At 40.5% G+C, this 20,004-nt stretch overlaps 4 protein-coding genes across 6 annotated transcripts; all 4 read left to right on the top strand.

The window, feature by feature from the left end:
- Positions 1-1,068: 1,068 nt before the first annotated feature.
- Positions 1,069-2,566, top strand: LOC114852807 (interleukin-17C-like). The gene is made up of 3 exons (XM_029145460.3): positions 1,069-1,199; positions 1,277-1,506; positions 1,738-2,566. Exons 1-3 carry the CDS (start codon positions 1,176-1,178, stop codon positions 1,973-1,975), a joined length of 492 nt encoding a protein of 163 aa, XP_029001293.1. The 5' UTR covers positions 1,069-1,175; the 3' UTR covers positions 1,976-2,566.
- Positions 2,567-6,468: 3,902 nt separating this feature from the next.
- On the top strand, positions 6,469-10,332 carry nqo1 (NAD(P)H dehydrogenase, quinone 1). 3 transcript variants are annotated; one of them, XM_029144977.2, is made up of 7 exons: positions 6,469-6,600; positions 7,893-7,955; positions 8,542-8,709; positions 8,834-8,964; positions 9,418-9,531; positions 9,611-9,712; positions 9,805-10,332. In XM_029144977.2, exons 2-7 carry the CDS (start codon positions 7,934-7,936, stop codon positions 10,120-10,122), a joined length of 855 nt encoding a protein of 284 aa, XP_029000810.1. In that variant the 5' UTR covers positions 6,469-6,600; positions 7,893-7,933; the 3' UTR covers positions 10,123-10,332. The 3 variants fall into 3 exon arrangements, with proteins under 3 accessions (XP_029000810.1, XP_029000812.1, XP_029000811.1); XM_029144979.3 differs by having other exon boundaries at positions 6,554-6,617; XM_029144978.3 differs by having other exon boundaries at positions 6,561-6,799.
- Positions 10,333-10,566: 234 nt separating this feature from the next.
- LOC114852513 (gamma-aminobutyric acid receptor-associated protein-like 2) lies at positions 10,567-13,782 on the top strand. The gene is made up of 4 exons (XM_029144980.3): positions 10,567-10,795; positions 12,470-12,525; positions 12,614-12,786; positions 13,301-13,782. Exons 1-4 carry the CDS (start codon positions 10,762-10,764, stop codon positions 13,389-13,391), a joined length of 354 nt encoding a protein of 117 aa, XP_029000813.1. The 5' UTR covers positions 10,567-10,761; the 3' UTR covers positions 13,392-13,782.
- Positions 13,783-17,970: 4,188 nt separating this feature from the next.
- Positions 17,971-18,870, top strand: LOC114852770 (C-C motif chemokine 22-like). Its single transcript, XM_029145400.3, has 3 exons — positions 17,971-18,175; positions 18,261-18,387; positions 18,611-18,870. Exons 1-3 carry the CDS (start codon positions 18,115-18,117, stop codon positions 18,735-18,737), a joined length of 315 nt encoding a protein of 104 aa, XP_029001233.1. The 5' UTR covers positions 17,971-18,114; the 3' UTR covers positions 18,738-18,870.
- The last annotated feature ends 1,134 nt before the right edge of the window (positions 18,871-20,004 follow it).

Consider the following 20,004-nt stretch of genomic DNA (forward strand, 5'->3'; position numbering starts at 1 on the left):
CTTGTTCAAAAGACTAAAATATATCACTAATAACCACTTTGTGGTTTCTATTGGTCTGTATTATTATTATTATTATTATTATTATTATTATTATTATTATTATTATTATTATTATTATTATTATTATTATTATTATTATTATTATTATTATTATTATTATTATCTTGCCTGGTTGCCTTTAGTATTAATGTCCTCTGTTTTCTCTTACTCACTGTATTTATTCAGGTATTTTTATGAAACTAAAGTCCTTGTGTGTTGTTAATCATTAATGATACAAATCACTACAATTATTTATTATAAAAATTGCATTCCCTGTGCAGCAACGTGAAGCCCAACCCAGCTGTCACAGGGGACAGAAGAACAGGAAAACTAGTCACCAATTAATATAACGGCATGTTTCAGGAATGTGGGGCACATTTTACACCAGTAAAACATCTGCCCTACAACAACCCAACGTCTATAGAAACTTCTAGCCCCCATCAGCAATAAACACTACAGTCAGTCTGGACACCAATAAAGAGTGAAATGACAGGTTTTTATTAGTTTTAAACTTATTATTTATTATTATCATCTATTATTAGATGGACAGATTAAAGTATTTTTTGATTGCCAGTAGAAATAAGTAATGTTAATGTTTGACCATGCAGCCATAATGAAGGCAGGCCGTTCCTGGTATCCTTTTAATTTTAAGTTGATTGAAGTAGTTGACAATTGATGTCAGTCTAATTATTCTACTGAGAACAGGTTCTATGCTGTGAAAGGGTAATGGAATGTCATTATTTTTATTCATATTTGCGTTATGTTTACAAATACTTTAAGAATAAGAAATTAAAAGAAATAAAAAAGTTCAAATATATAAACAAAACAATGTTTTTTTATCAACATAAAAATAACAAATCTTCTTAGTTATAATTGAATAATCCCTAGAGAAAGTCTGTATGCGCCACAAATACGCAATACAGCACGTTAGAAATGGTTATTGTCTCAAAAATCCGTGATGTCCCAAATGAAGCTCGCCGCCCATGCGGTGCCAAGGGCGGAGACTGGTTTGTTTCACAGCAGGAAACAGTGGGCTCTCACTCACTCCAAGCAGTCGCAGGACTTTATGCATCAAACTGTATATAAACAGGGAGACATGCAGTGTCAGGACACAGTCGGAGCTGCCCGGGTTCAAGATGACGCGCGCCGTGCTCCAGACGGTAACGCAGGCTGGAACCACGCACCTCCGCTCCGCTCGACGCTCCTTGACTTCCTTTCACTGCTTCACTCTTTTCAGGTCTTCGTGGGGGCGCTGCTGCTGCTCGGCGAGCGGACCTCTGCAGCGGGAGGCAAGCGCCGCTGCATCAACAGTAGCCAGCTGGACAGGCGCGTCCGCCAATACTACGAGTACTGGAACGCGACGAGCATCTCCAAAGTCCTGGCGCAGGACGCGCGCACGTGCGCACAGGCGGCGACGGACATGCAGGGGAACGTGGAGAGGCGCTCGCTGTCGCCATGGAAACACTAGTAAGTGCAGTAAGTTCTGCTCCAGTGCCCTTTGGTGTTCAAAGGATGCTCTGTGTGTCTCAGTAGAATCCACACGTCACCACCACCAGCCTGAACCGGTGGAACACACTGAGACAGATCTGTCCATTCATTCATTCATTCATTCATTCATTCATTCATTCATCCATTCATTCATTCATCCATTCATTCATTCGTTGTCTGTGTGACTGACTCCTGTTATGTCGCTCTCAGCATCGACCATGACGTCAACAGGATCCCTCCGAAGATCAGCTTCGCCAAGTGTCTTTGTAGGGGCTGCATTCTAAGAAAGAAGGAGCAGAACGACTACAACTCTGTGACCGTGTTTTCTGAGCTGATGGTTCTGAAGAAGACTCCGTGTCCATCCGACCCCCAACAATACGTGGTCAGGAAGGGCTACATCCAAGTCCCAGTGGCCTGCACCTGTGTCGTCCCCAAATACGTGAAATAACCAAAGACAAAGGGCTGTTTGTAAGTTTGCTATGGTGCAGAATGAGGTGACAGAATGTTTGACTTTACTCCCAGCGCTGATTTAATATTTCTGAACACCGTACAATTTTCTTCATCTCCAAAAATATAGACTATGTTTGTTGGAACTGGTAATTCTTTTCTATTGTAGTTTGTAGGTTAAATTTGTTTGTATTCACCTGTAGATTTTCTGTAGGTCCAAAAAGGCAAATTGCCACCATGTTGTTCATTCAGAACCACAAACGCCTGATTATGTTTTGGTTCATGTTTATGCAAAGGTGGAGATTTTAAAGGGTGCACACATGTTACCCAGCACTTTACAGTCAGTAATGGTTGGCAGTTAATGAGGATGCTAATGATGACGACGGGGAAGCAGAAGGTGTGTCATTGAGCAAGACACCATCTTCTTCTGCGACCCCGGAGGACGGACATGTCCCCAGCGTGGGATTAATACATTTTCAATTTTTATTCTTAGTGTGGTTGTGTTTTGACTCTTGGCATTAACTCTTAATAAGTATTTTCATTTTTTGTATTGTTTATACTAGAGGCATTTTAAAATTTTTGTATACAGTCATGTAAATTTGTAACGTGGTCATTCGCTGACTGAAGCCGTTCTGCATCTGTTTTTCATTGCTGTATAAGCTGAATCACAGTAAACCTCACTGGCGCTGCTGCTCGATTTGTTGGAAACACTGTCGCCGTTCTTTTCTTCATCTGTGACACACATTTTAACTACTGCTAGTAGTTAAAATGTAAAAATATAGGTGCAGCTGTTGGCTTTGCTGTTATTGTCATCCTCATCTGCTCCGAGCGTTTTCATTTTATTCTATTCCATATGTTGAATGTTGATTTGCTATAACATGTATTTCTGTGTTCATAAAAATACTCCAACTACCTTTACTTTTATAACTGAAAATAAACATTAAACCAAAAAAATGACGCAGCGTCTGAGCGACTCATGGCAGAAATATCTTATACCCCACAAACATTACTGAGTCAAGGGAAGCGCAGCCAGTGTCTGCTGATCGGAGCAGTCACATCTTCAGCGGAACCGTAAAAGGTGTCCACGTGATGTGTCTGCGTTACAGCAGGAGGCCAAAGGGACATGAAGCACGAGGAGCACAGTCTGCTGCTTACTTCACTTTATGGAACACAGAGTGACGTGAAAGTGAACATCACAGCCTGTGACGTGTTGATGCTGCAGCTTGGCTGCGTTGGAGCGCATTCACCTACCGGCTCTGCTCTGTGAGGAGGACATCGTCATCCTCCCTGTTTTCCTTTGGGTCCTCATTCATTCATCTGTGTCTTCTATACAAGGAGATGCGTTCTGCCTGCTTTAACAGTTCTCTTAGGTCTCAAGCATTTGTTTTCACTAGCAGAGACCTGCTTTAGTAAATGTTAACCGTCCACCTCAGTCTCTGGTTGGAACTTCCTCCTAGAAGTCTGACCTTCCAACATCTGATTTTATGACTTATGCAAAACCATCTGTCAAACATTCACATCTCGCATTTGATAATGGTTTTATCCACCTTTTTCAGAAAAATAATAATTTCTGTGTAGACAATATATGTAATATATGCTTACAGCTACAGTATGTTAAATTAAAATAATTAAATTAAATTAAATTAAAAAAATAATTAAAATCATGGAAAGAAAAGTTTTCTCACCTCTGTCTCTAGTAACGTATGGGTTTCTTCATGTCTGTTGTGATGGTTTTATAGACTTCTGCAAAACTTTCACATATAAAAATAGTGTGAAATGGAATAAACCAGATGTGTATATTACATGGGTGTGTTACAAATACCACAGTTCCTTCTTTTCTGTTATATGCACAGTATGTACTGTTAAGCTCCTGTGTGTGACGTGTGGCACTTTTAACAGTTATCATGAGCAGAATACCTTGAGAAATATGAAATGTCTCTTTCTACTTCTCTCTACCACTGGTTGCAACCTCTCATGCTCATTCAGTTAATTAAATTCCATGCGTGTGCCAGCAGCATTGAGCACTGTCCTAAACCCAAATATTGACAGCTGGCGGATCATGTCCGGTAAAACAAAACAAAACAAAACAAAACAAAACAAAACAAAACAAAACAAAACAAAACAAACAAAACAAAACAAAACAAAACAAAACAAAACAAAACAAAACAAAACAAAACAAAACAAAACAAAACAAAACAAAACAAAACAAAACAAAACAAAACAAAACAAAAGAGTAGTAGACAACATTACTGGGGAGCCAATGCCATTATTTGTTATTCCTATGTTGTGGGACGTTACCCAATCACTCTAGACTTTCTAGCCCTCCCACAGAGCTTGTCTGAAGTGATTTATTCCACGTTGGGTGACTCTCACTGGCTTGAAGGCCTGTCAATCCTGTGTTGTGTTTTTAGACCAAATGCATAGCTTCTAACGAGTAAAATGACACCTCATTGAGCACAGTGAGTTGTTGCTAGGCAGAGATATGGCCACAAAGACACCTGCCCTCTGTTGGACATATGTGGAGGATTGACAATGAGTGGAAACTGTTTATATTTGGTCCGATAGGTATGGATAACAGTTATTTAGATGTATTGATCACTTCTATTGCTATTATAGGTGCTATAGTACAAATTACAACATTAGAGATCCGAACTAAAAAAGCCTCACAGCAAGAAGGTCCTGGGTTTGATTCTCGGGTCGGACCGGGTGCCTTTCTGTTTGGAGTTTGGATTCTCTCCAGGTTCTCCCTTTCTACCACGGCCTTAAAACATGCATTAGGTTCATTGGTCTCTCTAAATTGTATGTGAGTGTGTGGTTGTGAATGTGTTGCCCTGCGATGGAATGGCGACCTACAGTAAAAGCACCTTACTGCAGGTCCTCTACTACATGGAAGGAATAGTTTTACTGTTGAATAGGCAAAAGTTATTCTATTTAGTATTAGATGTTCAATGTTCAGAATTACACTGTTATATGACAATAAACCAGGCCTGAAATCTAAAGATCAACAATAAAAAAATCCAAGTCTTTGCACTGGAGGCCCTCGACTATAGGGAGAACTAGTTTCACCATAGAATTATAGGCCAAAGTCTTTTTATTCAATATAAAGTCTTCAGTGTTCAGTATTACACTGTCATATGGCATTAAACAGGGCCAGGAACCATTAAACACGGCCCGGAACCTAAAAATCAACAGTAAAAACACCCAGATCTCTCAGGCCCTTGACTACATGGAAAAATTGTTTTACTGTGGAAGAATATGCCAAAGTCTTTTTTTTCAGTAGTCAGTATTTAATAGCTGTAAAGCTGTTTCAGTGATGGGCCGGAGATTATTAAGGTCATTGTGATCTGCACCAGGTTTTTTTGAGTAATGGGGAAACAGTAACTGTTTTCAGACGGGAAGGTTGTTGGAGGACATGTGTGAGTGATGGTTCTGAGCAGAAAGAAAAGAGCTTATGAATCTCCATCATTCAAAGTAATCTAAACTGAATAGTACTTGAATTTGACCTGTCCTTCTACACTAAACACTAAAAGTTTTGAGCATACGGTCAGAGAAGAGAACGTCCTCAACTTTGCAGTCAACCTTATATTATAATATAAAATATTTTATATAAAGGTTAATAAGACTGTACTCTGGATATTAACACATAGAAACTACATTTTAATATATAAATTCTTAAATACTTTAAAGTAAATAAAGGATTCATTTGAATTTGAATGCATCAAGAGCACAGAATTCCTAGTTTCATTTTGGTGAATTCTTCGTTCTACTTCCTTACCACTGGGTGGTGCTGTGTACTGGAGGTAGAGCTTCATTGTTAGGATGACATCAAAATGTAAAGTCTTTGAGACAGAAGAACAAAGTCCTATCATGCTTCACTGTGAGCATCTTCAGAACTCGTGCTTTCACCTGGTACCTTTTATTATATTAATTTTATATATTTATGTTTTTAGTGGAACAGGTGACAAATATTCTGTGATGCAGGCACAGTTTTCACTTTGAATAAAAGCTCATGAAGTTAAATAATGAGATTGTGTAACATGACAGTTTCCGACTTTCTGCTGTGTACTGGAGGCTAAATGTGCCCTAATCCATTCAGCGTGCTCTCAGGCCGCTGCGTGTCTGGATTAGCAGCTGGGCCTGCAGGGCACACGGAAAAACAACTGTCATAACCGAGGTGCATGAACTGGAAAAAGGCAGGAAGGACACACGTTCAGTTGCACGGAGGCTCTGAAAAACAGGACATAATTAGTCAAGTTATGAGCACAACCGTTTTACCTTTGTCCAGGAAACAGCAGAAGATAAGAAGGTCAAAGATCTGTAAAAACTAACAGTGCATATTGTATTACTGTTCTAGATGAACACTAAATATTAAAGAACATCATCTTCTTGGATTTTAATGTGAGTGCACCTGCCAAACAAACCACAGGTGATAAACTGAAGAGCTAAACTGCTAACGCTCGTCCCCTCACTGGGTGAGAGGTGGACCACACCCTGCACAGGTCGCCAGTCACTGGATCCCGCACAAAACCAATCACAGCTCGCGGTCTGGGTCTTTGGACTGTGGGAGGAAGCACAGACTCACCAGAGCCACCAGCGAGGAGCTGAGCGACCCCAGGACTCGAACAGGTCCGTCCTGCCGTGAGGTGCCGCAATACCGTCCGCACGAGCCCCGAGTTTCAGGAGCAGTAACATTACTGCTAACATTGAATCTGTAATGATTTGTTAATTCTGTGGCAGCCTGCTAGTCAACAGCTAGCCACCTGGCTAGAGTTGGGGATTGTGGGTAAAATCGGGGGGCATACATGTGTTATAGTTTTATGTACAGGTAAGTGTCGTGATTTCTGTTGGCTTTGCTTCACGTCATCCCAACCTGGGGGTCGCTACAGTTTTTACGAAATACATACAGTATGACATAAATGTTATAACGTTGGTACAACTTAACACAAGACGTAAAATAGCTCTAGTTATTTATTATTATTCTATATTTGTTTTTTTGTTTAATATATTTCTCTCTTTTTATTCTTTGCCTCAATTAATCCCAGAGGCCAATACTGAACTTTGATTTAATTTAATTTCATTCATGATTTACATTTATGCTTTGATCATAGCCAGTACTAAGTCTCCCCTCATTCAACATGAGCAATGCTTAAACTACTCACGTTGAATGTAGAGTCTTCAACAACCTTCTTGAATGTTGATTTTTATAATAACTTGTTCTTAACCTCTGTTTAATGCCCACATCTTGTGGTCGACAGCCTGCTTTGCAGCTCTACATAATCATTTTCTGGCTTTTGCTGAAGAAACATTTGCTGTGTGTTCTGTCAGGGTCTTATCGTGTCTCCTAGAGTAAACATAATGTCACATGGTGACATTTTCTTTTCTTCTAAAACGGGAAAATATAACTTATTTCTTCATCCATGCAAACTGTGTGCAGCGTTTTCACACCCAGTTGTGTCATGCTGACAGACCAGTTGGTTTGGGGGAAAACTGGTAAAAGATAGCATCAAACAGAGGCCTGGGTGGACCAACTCAGGCTTTACTAAAACGCCTTCTTTCACTTTTCTCCTAATGAGGTGAAATTAAGTTGGATTAAAGCATTTATTAAACCACATGACCCCGTTGGATAATCCCTTGGAAGTGACCCAAACATTCTTTTCCAGGCCAAATGAAACCAATCTTATTCGCCTGGACTGATCTCCCACACACACACACACACACACACACACACACACACACACACACACACACACACACACACACACACACACACACACACTCCTCCCTTTCAAAATATTGGACAGCAGTCTTCTTATTTGTTCTCTGTCCAGTGTGACTACTTGTGACTTTAACACACCTTTCCGCCGTCTGATATCTGATCTCTGATCTCTGATCTACTCATGTTTCTCACGCAAACAAAGCCACAGGACATATAAAAGCCTCCAGGAATCAGTTCCAGCACATGGACGGGTCCAGCAGCATGGGTGAGTTTTCATTCATTCCTTCTCTGGCTCTGTCTGCAAATCTGCACGCATTCTGTGGAAACCAGTGATTAGGCTCCAGACCGGTTCATATACAGCATTATTTATTATTCAGATTATTTTCCAACGGGTCAGAATGTCTGATTAATCTGATTCATATACTTTAGTAAAATGTCAAACTCCTTAAATGATAGATTTCAAATTAAAATTCATAGCAGAGGTTCTAAATGTTTTATGTCATGTGTTCAACATTATAATGTTAGTGTCTACATGCTTTTCTTAAGTCTACAGAGATTTATTGAGTTTATTGTCACTTTGTTGGTATTTTAGTTTTAAAAGTGTGCTGTGCTGCAAGATTAAACCCAGGCTGTGTGTGACAGTATCAGCTGCTTGGTATCAGATTTAGCCACTGACTGACTGTAGCACGGATATTTTGGACAATACTGCTTTTTTTATGTTTTCATTTGGAAATTGACTTGTTTCTCCTTTATAGAAGATTGGGCAAAGTTAGAGAGCTGTTTAATTGTATGTGTATTTGTATCACAGTTACACTAACTAAGCGTACTGAATGTTGTGTTTGCGTTTGAAGCTCAGAAGACGGCTCTGATCGTTTACGCCCACCAAAGCTCGGCGTCCTTCAACGCCGCGGCTCGAGACGCGTCCGTTCAGGAGCTGAAGAACCAGGGATTCAAAGTCATTGTGTCCGACCTGTACGAAATGAACTTCAGGGCCAGCGCCACACAGGACGACATCATCGGTGAATAAGCAGCACTGTGTTTGTGTGGCTTCAGCCTGTGACACCCAGTAATGTGTTGCTAATATTACATGTACAACAGTGGAACAGCTCCTTTTACTCCTTGACTTCTGTTCGTCGTGTTAAGGGGATCTGAAGAAACCAGAACATTTCCAGTACGGCGATGAGACCATGCTGGCGTGGAAGGAGGGCCGCCTCAGTGAGGACATCGTAGCAGAGCAGCGCAAGGTTGAGGAAGCTGAGCTCATCATCTTTCAGGTCACTTACTACTTAATATGTCCCTAATGTTACAATCAGCTCAAAATATCACACTGGCTGTAAAAGTGTTGCAAAGCTGTGGGAGCAGGAACTATTTCAACACTATCAGTTCCATTTTTCATGCAGTGGTTTAACTTAAAATATCAAGAAAATATCAAGGGGAGGAGTTTAAACCAGTTGTTTATATATATATTGGTCTGCTGATCATTTATATTTATAGCTATAATATTTATATTCACATTCATATGATATTCACATTAAAATTTATTGCTTTAATTTATTTTCAGTCATGTTTGTGACAAATACAATAAAAAAGAAGGAACCTAAAAACCACAGCCACCGTCTTCTCAGCAAACTGGATTTACTTGGAGTCTGACCTTACAGAATTCTCGTTTTATCATATTGGAAATGAAGACTGAACGCAAACATGTCTGAAGGTCTATTTATCTGCAGTTTCCCTTATGGTGGTTCAGCGTGCCTGGCATCATGAAAGGCTGGATAGACAGAGTGCTGACCCAAGGCTTCGCTTTTACCCTGCAGAAGATGTACGACAATGGTGGTTTCAAGGTGTGTGTATAATCTGGACTCTCAGTCTCTGTACATTTGCATTATGTTGTGATGCATATGTTGCTTTTTTTCATTGAAGGGTAAGAAGGCAATGCTTTCTTTCACCACTGGAGCAACACAGACAATGTTCCAGCCTGATGGTTTGAATGGAGACGTCAATGTTGTGCTGTGGCCTCTGCAGGTGAAAGACAAGCGGGACGTCGCAGTAAAAAATCACCAGCCGTTATTTATCAACGTGAAAACGCGTAAACATTTCTCTCCCGTCTCTTTCAGAACGGCGTTTTGCGCTTCTGTGGATTCCAGGTTCTCGCTCCTCAGATTTTCTGGGCTCCGGCCCACTCTCCTCTTGAAGTGCGGACCGCAATGCTTGAGGGCTGGCGAGCCCGACTCAAAGGACTGCTGGCAGAGGAGCCTTTGACTTTTGTCCCCACGCAGATGTTTGACCTCAGTTTTAAGGGAGGGTTCAAGCTTTGGCCCAAAGTGAAGGAGGACCAGGAGTCAGAGCCCTATGGTTTCACCACAGGACATCACCTAGGGAAGCGTCTGCCGCCCGACAACCAGCTCAAAGCTCAGGCCACGAAGCAAAAATAGCCTTTAAATATATACAGATGCTTTTTATTTACACTATAACCTGTGCTTTAATGATGATGTCTTATAAATCTAAAATATAAACATATAGTTAAAAATTATACATTTAATGTTCAGACAAATATGTATTGTTTATTAGTTTACATGTGAATAATAAATAACAGGATTCAGAAATGGACATTGTTAAAATTAAAGAAAACCATGCTATGATGACTTTCACTCCTCATAAATGACCCCCCCCACACACACACTCACACACTTATAGCATTTACACACCAACACACAGAGTAGTTTATGGCATTTGGTTAGTGCCCTAAATCCCAATTGCTAATACAAGGTTAGATTGATATTAAAAATTTCAAAAATTATGAGCTCATAAGTTTCTGTTATAATAGAGAAAACGTCACATTCTTCCGGCCCAGTGGGCGGGGCCGTACAGCCAGGCGTGACGTCAGCGGGGGCATTAGGAGGAGGCTGCTGTTTGTTGTGCTCGAGTGTTCGCAGCCGCTGAGCCTTTTCCTCGCGCATCTATTTAAAGTTTAAAACAGCCTGAAAAGACTTGACAGTTTACGACAACGTCACCGTCCTTCGTGTCCGATACCTGTAGCTTGGTGTTAATAAAGCAGTCCGGAAACGGCAAACATGAAATGGATGTTCAAAGAGGATCACTCCTTGGGTAAGGGAGGAGGCACGAGGCGTTTTGATTAAATATACACACGTATGTTACTTTTATAAACTTCTGCTTTGACCTGTGGGGGTTGAATTCGAGCGTTGGTGGTCGTTAAAGCCCACTTTCGCAGGCGACGGGCGCACAGGCTGGTGTTGCTCTCCAGGCTTTTGTTTGTGCTGAAGCTGTTGTTTTTAGCTAGCGTCGGCTTTATCGACGGTGTCCAGGCGTCAAATGCACCCCCCGATGTTAATGTCAGCTAATTTTGAAGCCAATTAGCGAAAGATCGCCTTCAACACGACGCGTGCACTTAGAGGAGGCCAACGAACACCGTGCGTTTGTCCCTAATGGGGCACGACCTGTTTTCGGGCTAATGGTGGATATTGACTCATAAAACTGCCGAGCCTGTTTCTGCAGCACTTACACGGAGCATCGGAGGATCGGAGCTTAATGCTTCCGTTCTATGTGCGCACATCATGTTGTTTATCGTCATGTGGAGGCCGCAGCGGCGTCACCGGGTCGAGGCGTAAAGTTGTTTTGCCAAAGTCGCTGGAGGCCTGCGGGTTCCTCCGCCTCCCAATAAAAATTAAAGGCAATTAATTCATTATTTATCACGGTTGGAATAATAACAAAACGTGTGTAATGAGTAATATGTGTGTTTTATTAATCATTGGGTGTATTTTGTTATTATATGTGAGACTCATTAAAAACGAAAACCAAAGTGGAATATACACATAATCACACATTCTGCGTGATTTTAAATATAATTTGCAGAAACTAAATGTTTAATTAGCTGCTCTGTCTCCAAATCAAGCATTTACAGACTTCACGTTTGTTTCACATCACGCTGGCAGGAGTAATCGGCCTTCCTGCACCACTGGGTGATTTTGACAGTAGGGGTGGGACTACGTTACCCATAAACCTCTGCGCGGCCAGTGACTGACGTTCAGGACTTGTTTTGTCCTAGTTTCACTCTTCGTGTTTCTTCACGCTGTAGAGTTACCGTATGTATGTTTTAAGAAGTTTGATGGCCGTAACCTTCAAGTCCATCATAATGTCATCATAATTGCTTTTAAGTCTAGAGTCTGGACAAGTGTTTACTTACAGATGGAATTTTTTGTTGTCACTTGTTTTTCTGTCAGTAAAATATTCCCAAACTCACGTTACATAGGTGCTTTAAACACACTATAATGTAAATGTACTGTACATCACCTGTCGACCAGAAACAAACAGAGACACCTGTTATTAAAATGTATCCCAGGATACATTACGTTGAATGTGCTATAAACCATTTATTACATATTAATGCTAGATGGGTGCCCATAATATTTTACTACAGTCTTAGTTCTTATCAATGTGATCAAATTATTTATATTATCAGTTATTATCTATAAAATACAAATGTAACTTCAAATGAAATAAAGTCAGTGTGATAACTTTTACGTTGTCAGTAATGCTGTTAATTCTCCTCCTGATGTGACCAGATTGACGGGTGTTGTGTTTCAGCCAGTCGTACGGCTCCTTAATCCTCAGCGGCTGCCTATAAATGTCACACACTGGCACTTATTGATCTTTAGGCTTCACTCATTTTTTCTGCTCTTAGAAGACGAGGCCTACTAAAAAAATCCCATTTGTACCACGAGTAAAACGACCACCTGAATAACACCAGTCTTTGTTGTGCAGAACATCGATGCATGGAGTCAGCAAAAATCCGCAACAAATACCCTGACAGGGTCCCGGTGAGTGAAAATGACGGGATGATTTGTCTTTCATGCTTTGTTTCATGTGTGTTACAGTCAGTTTTACGTCTCTGTGTGGCTTTGTCAGGTGATTGTGGAGAAAGTATCTGGATCACAAATCGTGGACATTGACAAAAGGAAGTACCTGGTGCCCTCCGACATCACCGTGGCTCAGTTCATGTGGATCATCAGGAAGCGCATCCAGCTGCCCTCAGAGAAGGCCATCTTCCTCTTTGTGGACAAGACGGTGCCTCAGTCCAGGTCAGTTTGCAGACCGGGTCGGGGGCTCAGACCTGTGGCTGTCACTTTACATTATCGTGCTGATAAGGTATCGTCGCAGTACGGACGCTGCCGTGTTCATAGCTGACCACAGTCAAATCACATGTATGACTCAGCAACATGAGCTCAGTTCATTGTCAGGTGTCACTGAATGAGGCAATGCTTCTGGTGTAGATGATTTCAATTTGTAATGTCAGTGTTTTTCATTACGTTAACATTTGAAAAAGAGTTGATTGCAAAAGGTGAAGTTAGAACTAAAAAGCAATTCTGGTCCCTAGAAAGTATTAGGAAAAATGCGACAGCTCTGATCAAACACAGTGTGAGCAGCAGTTTCACCGACATTACTCAGCACTTGTATTTTTAGCCCATTCACGGAGTTTAAAGAGTGGGAATGATGTGTTCCGGTCCGCAGCCCCCCTCATCTAAAATTAGAGTCTGTCTTATATATGTATTCACTCCAGTCGCCACATGTGTAAAAGCCTCCTTTGTGTTCCAGCATCACGATGGGGCAGCTGTACGACAAGGAGAAAGACGAGGACGGCTTCTTGTACGTGGCTTACAGCGGGGAGAACACGTTTGGCTTCTAAATCCAACAACCGTGGAGCCACACTGACCCCCCTACATCTAATCACAGCCCACACTCGGGACCCCAGTGACAGGAACATGACAGGAAGACGGACTGACTGCTCCCCTGAAGGGATAAACATGAATGAGTGTTTGTTCAGGCCCATGTTGCACCGATTCTTCATAGTTTAATAGGCTGAGTTGTGTATAGTGTGTTAAATTTGAATTATTCTATGTTTGATGTTGTGATTTGAGTGTTCTAGACGGAATCTTTCTTGTTTTTTCACATTTTAAAGAAGTGTGACTGAGTTTTACTTTTAGATATGCTTTTCTCTTTGACAACACTATTTAAAAGATTTACTTATTGAAGGTAAGGTAGCTGGATGACCTGACCAATAAACAGATTAAAACATGCTGATGCTTTAGTTGTCCTTTTTGTCTCTGCCGAGGTTGATTGGTGAAAAGGATGAAAGCTGGATGTCAATGGCTGACTAATTATTGGAATAATGATTTAGCTTGTGGCCAAATTCTCAAGTTCAGTAGTTTCCTATGTACAGACAGTTTCACTTCCCTTTCTCTCTTCTGCAGACGTTCTACGAATGTACTCTAAATTTTATATTGACCGACTGAACTGTCAGAAACTACAGTAGGAAATATTGTTTTCACTTTCGGAAACATTACACTTGACACCCTTTGTCGTTAAATTGTACAAATAGAATTAGTTGTAAAACTCCCCGTTGCTCTGACAGTAAAAAGATCTAATTTTATTTCTGAATGATTCTTTAAATGATGACTAGACTAAAACCATGGCCTTACATTCTCCTCAGCTTCATGTGAACTTTGTGTTAAGTGCTGCTTAGCCAATGTTGGCTTAGAAGCACAATAAACTTTAAACTCATTTATTATATCTCAAGTCCTGACTGTTACTGTATATTATGCTGTAGCCGCCCCTGTGAGCATGCAGCTCGTTAATAGACTTGAACAGGTCAGTCGACTATTAAATTCTATTATTCTATTATTACACAGTGGTTTTAATGTTCAATGTTCCATCATTTACATGTACCACATTTTTAAGTGAAACTGATAACAAAAAATGTTTTGAAAAATAAACATATATAATAGCATGAATATACAGTATATGACTAAAGGTAATATTCCTTTGTCTTGATTGATCACCATCTCACACTACTCGACATCTGTTCTAATATTTTCCCCTAATATGTAATAATCATTATCAGCACTCAATCGTGAAGTTACCAACAGATGTTTCACTGTTTCTTTTGAAAACCACATGAATAGGAAGAAACAGGTTAATCATAAAATAAAGATCGTTTTTTTTCACTTCTTTGCATTCCTTCATTTATTTATTGAGTTGTGTAACTAGAATAATGAATTTTTGGAGGGAAAAACATTGAAATGTGAAAACACTTCTCAGAAAAAATGTTGTTCGGTTGAATGATGTAAGATCAGATGTGGTAGTAAAACTCTCTCAAATCACAGTAATGTGTAGCTGCTGCGACACATTACTGCTGTTGCAGCCACTGCTGGATGACGTTATCAGTGAAATAATCCAGATTATTTGTCCAAACAACAATTTACTGCTGTTACAGTTTACTGATGGAGGAATGAGTAGAAAAACTCAAAACACCAGCAAAAGTACTTTTCTAAGAACATACTGCATTTGTCTCTCTCTGTTGTACATTTTCAGTTTATGTCTAATCAGCACAAAAATTAACACATGCAACACTGACTAAAACTCTTTTATTTGACTATGTTACCAATTACAGATGATACTCGCAAAATTGGAATATCGTGCTAAAGTTTATTTATTTCAGTAATGCAACCTACAAGGTGAAAGTAGTATATGACATAGACACATTACATGCAAAGCAACAAAGTTCAAGCCGTGATTTGTTATATTTGAAATTAGAATAGACTATTGAACAATATTCTATGGTCTGAGATAGTGCATTTGGGGTTTTCATGAGCTGTAAATCATGATAATCTCACAAATCACAACTTGAACTATTTTGCTTTGCATGTAATAAGTCTATATTAGTTTCGTGGTTAAGCTGCATTACTTAAATGAATGAAGTATCTCTTGTCTTCAAGTCTGTATTTTAGTTCATTAAGCTAAATCTAGCCACCAATGTCATGTTAGTTTATACAGCACTCATTGTTATGTGAATTCATTACTTTGTCCAAATAACTCATCTGCTATTTTGTTTAGTTAATCTACCTTTGTTTGAATTGTGTGACCTCAAATCAGTATTTAAATATTCATTATCAGATCCACCTCAGGCCTTGGTGAGCTTTTAGGTCCATCAGCATAATGTTGTGTTCTGCAGACATTGCAGTGAACACGTTTGATTTCATCCTAAATGAAGAAGGTTTAAATCGATGAAGCGTGTAAACTGGGATGCAGAAGGAAACCTATGGACCAAGTCACAGAGATCTGGCTACAAATACAGAACATCTCATTCTGAAGCAGGAAAAGTCAGAGAAAAACAAACAGCACAGCAGGGAAAGTCCACCATTCATTCTGTGTAGAGCTTCATTCAGAACTGTGAACACCTTAAAAAATAGTCCTGTACCAGAGAAAGGAGGTGGGGAGGAAGTAGAAGAGGAACTATGAGGCTTCTGAGAAGTTGTGACTGTGACTGTGAGGATGGAGGCAGCAGCTGTATAAAGGGAGCACAGAGCAGGTCTGGAACCCACATCAGACCAGATCAGCACAAGGACCCACTGAGCATCCAACCTGAAGAACGTCTGTCTCTGTGAGGGAACCATGAAGACGCTGGTGATCGCTGCCCTGATCCTCATCTGCTGCCTGTGTCACCACTCTGATGGTCAGTATCTGCTTTGACTAATGAGATCTGAACTGCATCCAGACAATGGCTGTGAGTTAAAGGTGTGTGACTCCTGTGCTGACAGGTCAGATTGCAGCAGGAATGCTGTTTAGGAGTGGATGCTGTGAAAAAAACACTATAGTTCGGGTTCCTTTGAGACGCATTACATACATGGGAAGGACCCCAAATGACTGTCCTCTGAAATCAGTTGTGTAAGTATCTACAGTCTGTGGTTAAATAATGTGTGTGTCTGAACTCAGTGTGTGTTTGTCATCATGACGTTGCTGAGGTGACAACACAGAGAAAGAAACATGCTTCATCTTCAGGTTCAGGATGATGGAGCTCATGCACTTCCCTTCATGTTTATCACATTAATGATGCAAATCACATAATGATGCAAACATGCTACAAATGCACGTCCAGTAGTTTCTCCAACATGAGAGCCTGTTCAGCTTTCTCAGTTCAGACACACAGTGTAAAGTGTAAAGTCTGGTTAAATGCTCATTGCTCACTCATGTTTATCTAATTGTCTGGTCCCTCAGTGAGTTAAAACATTTTCATAGCAACAAATGTGAATTAACGCAGTAAACGTGCTGTTCAATGACAAGATTCCTCATCACTGACTGTGTTTTTTTTTTCTTTCAGAATCAAAACAGTCCGTAAGAAGCAGATTTGTGTTGATCCTGAGGAACCGTGGGTGAAGGAGGCACTGTTGAAGTTTCAGGAGTCAACTGCTAACAACAAACCACCATCTGCCCCTTCCAACATGTGAACGTGTAGAAAGAAAAGATAACAATGCTGTTCTTAAATATTTGTGTAAATGACACAGGTATTTAAGTATTAATTATAAATTATTTAAAAAAATGTGTTTATACAATGCAAAGTATTTCATGCTCATCATGGTCATATGTAAAATGTACAGCATGTCATGATGTAATGGTCATCTGTAAATAAAAATATTATGTTTTGCATATGATGTTGTGCTGTTTATTTGTGGGTCAGCTGTGCTCACACCAGCAGAGGTTAATATTACTCTTAGTTTGTAGCAGGCAGATGAATCATCTTCCACTTCTCCCTCTGTGTAAACACATTCTTGCTTTGATGCAAATGTCTTATTCGTGTCTCTATAGTCTGTGTATTTACGACTCCTTCCTCACTTTACTTTGCTTGTTTGCTGCAGTGGTTCTTCCTGTCAGTCGGTCTTGTGTTTGTTCACTTTGTCAATAAGTCTCTCATCACTCTTTTTTGTCTTGCTCTGTCACATGTGTTACACTGTGTTTCCTCTCCCTGTGTGTTGGTATGTCCCCAGGTTGTCTTCTGTCTCCCATGTTCTATATGTTTTGTGAGCGCCCTGCTTTTGGATTTGCATTTGTAACTCTGGTTTTGTTGTCTTGATAAGTCATCTGCTGCTTTTGTTTAAATAATCCTCCTTTATTTGAATGTGTGAACTCTTCAAATCAATATTTGAATATTGATTTAATTATGAGTGAAGAAGGTTTAAATCAATGAAGCGTGTAAACTGGGATGCAGAAGGAAACCTATGGACCAAGTCACAGAGAGATCTGGCTTCAAATATAGAACATCGCATTCTATAGCAGGAATAGTCCAAGAAAAACAAACAGCACAGCAGGGAAAGTCCACCATTCATTCTGTGTAGAACTGTGTTTAGAATCCTGACCACCATTGTTTTCTCTGTAGAGAGAAAATAGAGGAACAGAGGAATGAGAAGGGAAAAGGGGAACTCCGAGGCTGAGAAGCTGTGACTGTGACTGTGAGGATGGAGGCAGCAGCTGTATAAAGGGAGCACAGAGCAGGTCTGGAACCCACATCAGACCAGATCAGCACAAAGACCCACTGAGCATCCAACCTGAAGAACGTCTGTCTCTGTGAGGGAACCATGAAGACGCTGGTGATCGCTGCCCTGATCCTCATCTGCTGCCTGTGTCACCACTCTGATGGTCAGTATCTGCTTTGACTAATGAGATCTGAACTGCATCCAGACAACGGCAGTGAGTTAAAGGTGTGTGACTCCTGTGCTGACAGGTCAGATTGCAGCAGCACCGCTTTTGAGAAGTGGATGCTGTCAATCCAACTCTGAAGATCGGGTTCCTTTGAGACGCATTACATACATGGGAAGGACCCCAGATGACTGTCCTGTCCAATCAGTTGTGTAAGTATCTACAGTCTGTGGTTAAATAATGTGTGCGTCTGAACTCAGTGTGTGTTTGTCATCATGAAGTTTGGTTAAATGCTCATTTCTCACTCATGTTTATCTAATTGTCTGGTCCCTCAGTGAGTGAAAACATTTTTATAGCAACGAGTGTGAATTAACACAGTAAACGTGTTTTTCAATGACTCCTCATCACTGACTGTGATTTTTTTCTTACTTTCAGAATCAAAACAGTCCGTAACAAGCAGATTTGTGTTGATCCTGAGAAACCGTGGGTGAAGGTGGCACTATTTAAGTTTAAGGAGTCAACTGCTAACAACAAACCAACATCTGCCCCTTTCAACATGTGAACGTGTATGTCCCCAGGTTGTCCTCTGTCTCCCATGTTATATCTCAGTTTTGTCAGCACTCTGCTTCTGTATTTGCACCTGTGACTCTGTTATCTTGATAAGTCATTAAATAAATTTAAATGATCTGCCTTTATTTGAATTGTGTGAACTCTTCAAATCAGTATTTAAATATTCATTATCAGATCCACCTCAGGCCTTCGGTGAGCTTTTAGGTCCATCTGCATAGTGTTGTGTTCTGCAGACATTGCAGTGAACACATTTGATTTCATTCTAAATGAAAAGGTTTAAATCGATGAAGCGTGTAAACTGGGATGCAGAAGGAAACCTATGGACCACACAGAGATCTGGCTACAAATACAGAACATCTCATTCTATATATTCTAGGAAAAGTCAGAGAAAAACAAACAGCACAGCAGGGAAAGTCCCCCATTCATTCTGTGTAGAACTGTGTTTAGAATCTTGACCACCATTGTTTTCTCTGTAGAGAGAAAATAGAGGAACAGAGGAATGAGAAGGGAAAAGGGGAACTATGAGGAAAGTGGGTGAAGAAAGTGCTGATGAAGTTTAAGTACTGCTAACAACAAACCACCAGCAAGTGATTTGATGCTGCTCATTTGAAGTAGTATTTCATACTCATCATGGTCATATCTGAAATCAACAGTATGTCATGATGTGAAGGTCTTTTCTGAATAAATATGTTTTTTTCCATATTATGTAGTGATGGTTTATCACTATGTTTGGTTAATATCTCGTCAACTGTTAATTGTTACAACTCGCCCTGTCGGTTCCGAACCCGGGTTTGACTGAGGATGAGGACAGGAGAGGAGGTGCGGTGGAGATAGAGGAACGGCAGCACCCGCTCCGAGCAGGGAGGCTGCAGCTCACGGATGTTATGATTCCTGGGGCCGTTTTTGTAATTCCTGTTTTATTTTGAAGGACTACCTGTTTCAGCCAGATCAAACCTGTTTCCTATGTTATCTCCGGTTCACCTTACACACCTGTCCATAGTTAGTATCACCGCCAGTATTTAAGCACCACCTCAGCCAGCAGTCAAATGCCAGATTGTTGAGTGTATACTCACCTCTTTCCAGCATTGCCGTGTTAGTTTACCTTGATCCTGACCTTGTTCCTGAACCTTGTTACTCCTGATTCCTGCCTGCTCCTTGTCTGTACCTCTGCTACGATAACCTGGTAACGTACCTTTGACCTGAGACCGCCTGATCCTTATCTGTACCTCTGCCGTGCTTACCTGTTGACAACCTCGCCT

The sequence above is a fragment of the Betta splendens genome, chromosome 3, assembly GCF_900634795.4.
Source record: "Betta splendens chromosome 3, fBetSpl5.4, whole genome shotgun sequence".
Classification (NCBI taxonomy): Eukaryota; Metazoa; Chordata; class Actinopteri; order Anabantiformes; family Osphronemidae; genus Betta; species Betta splendens.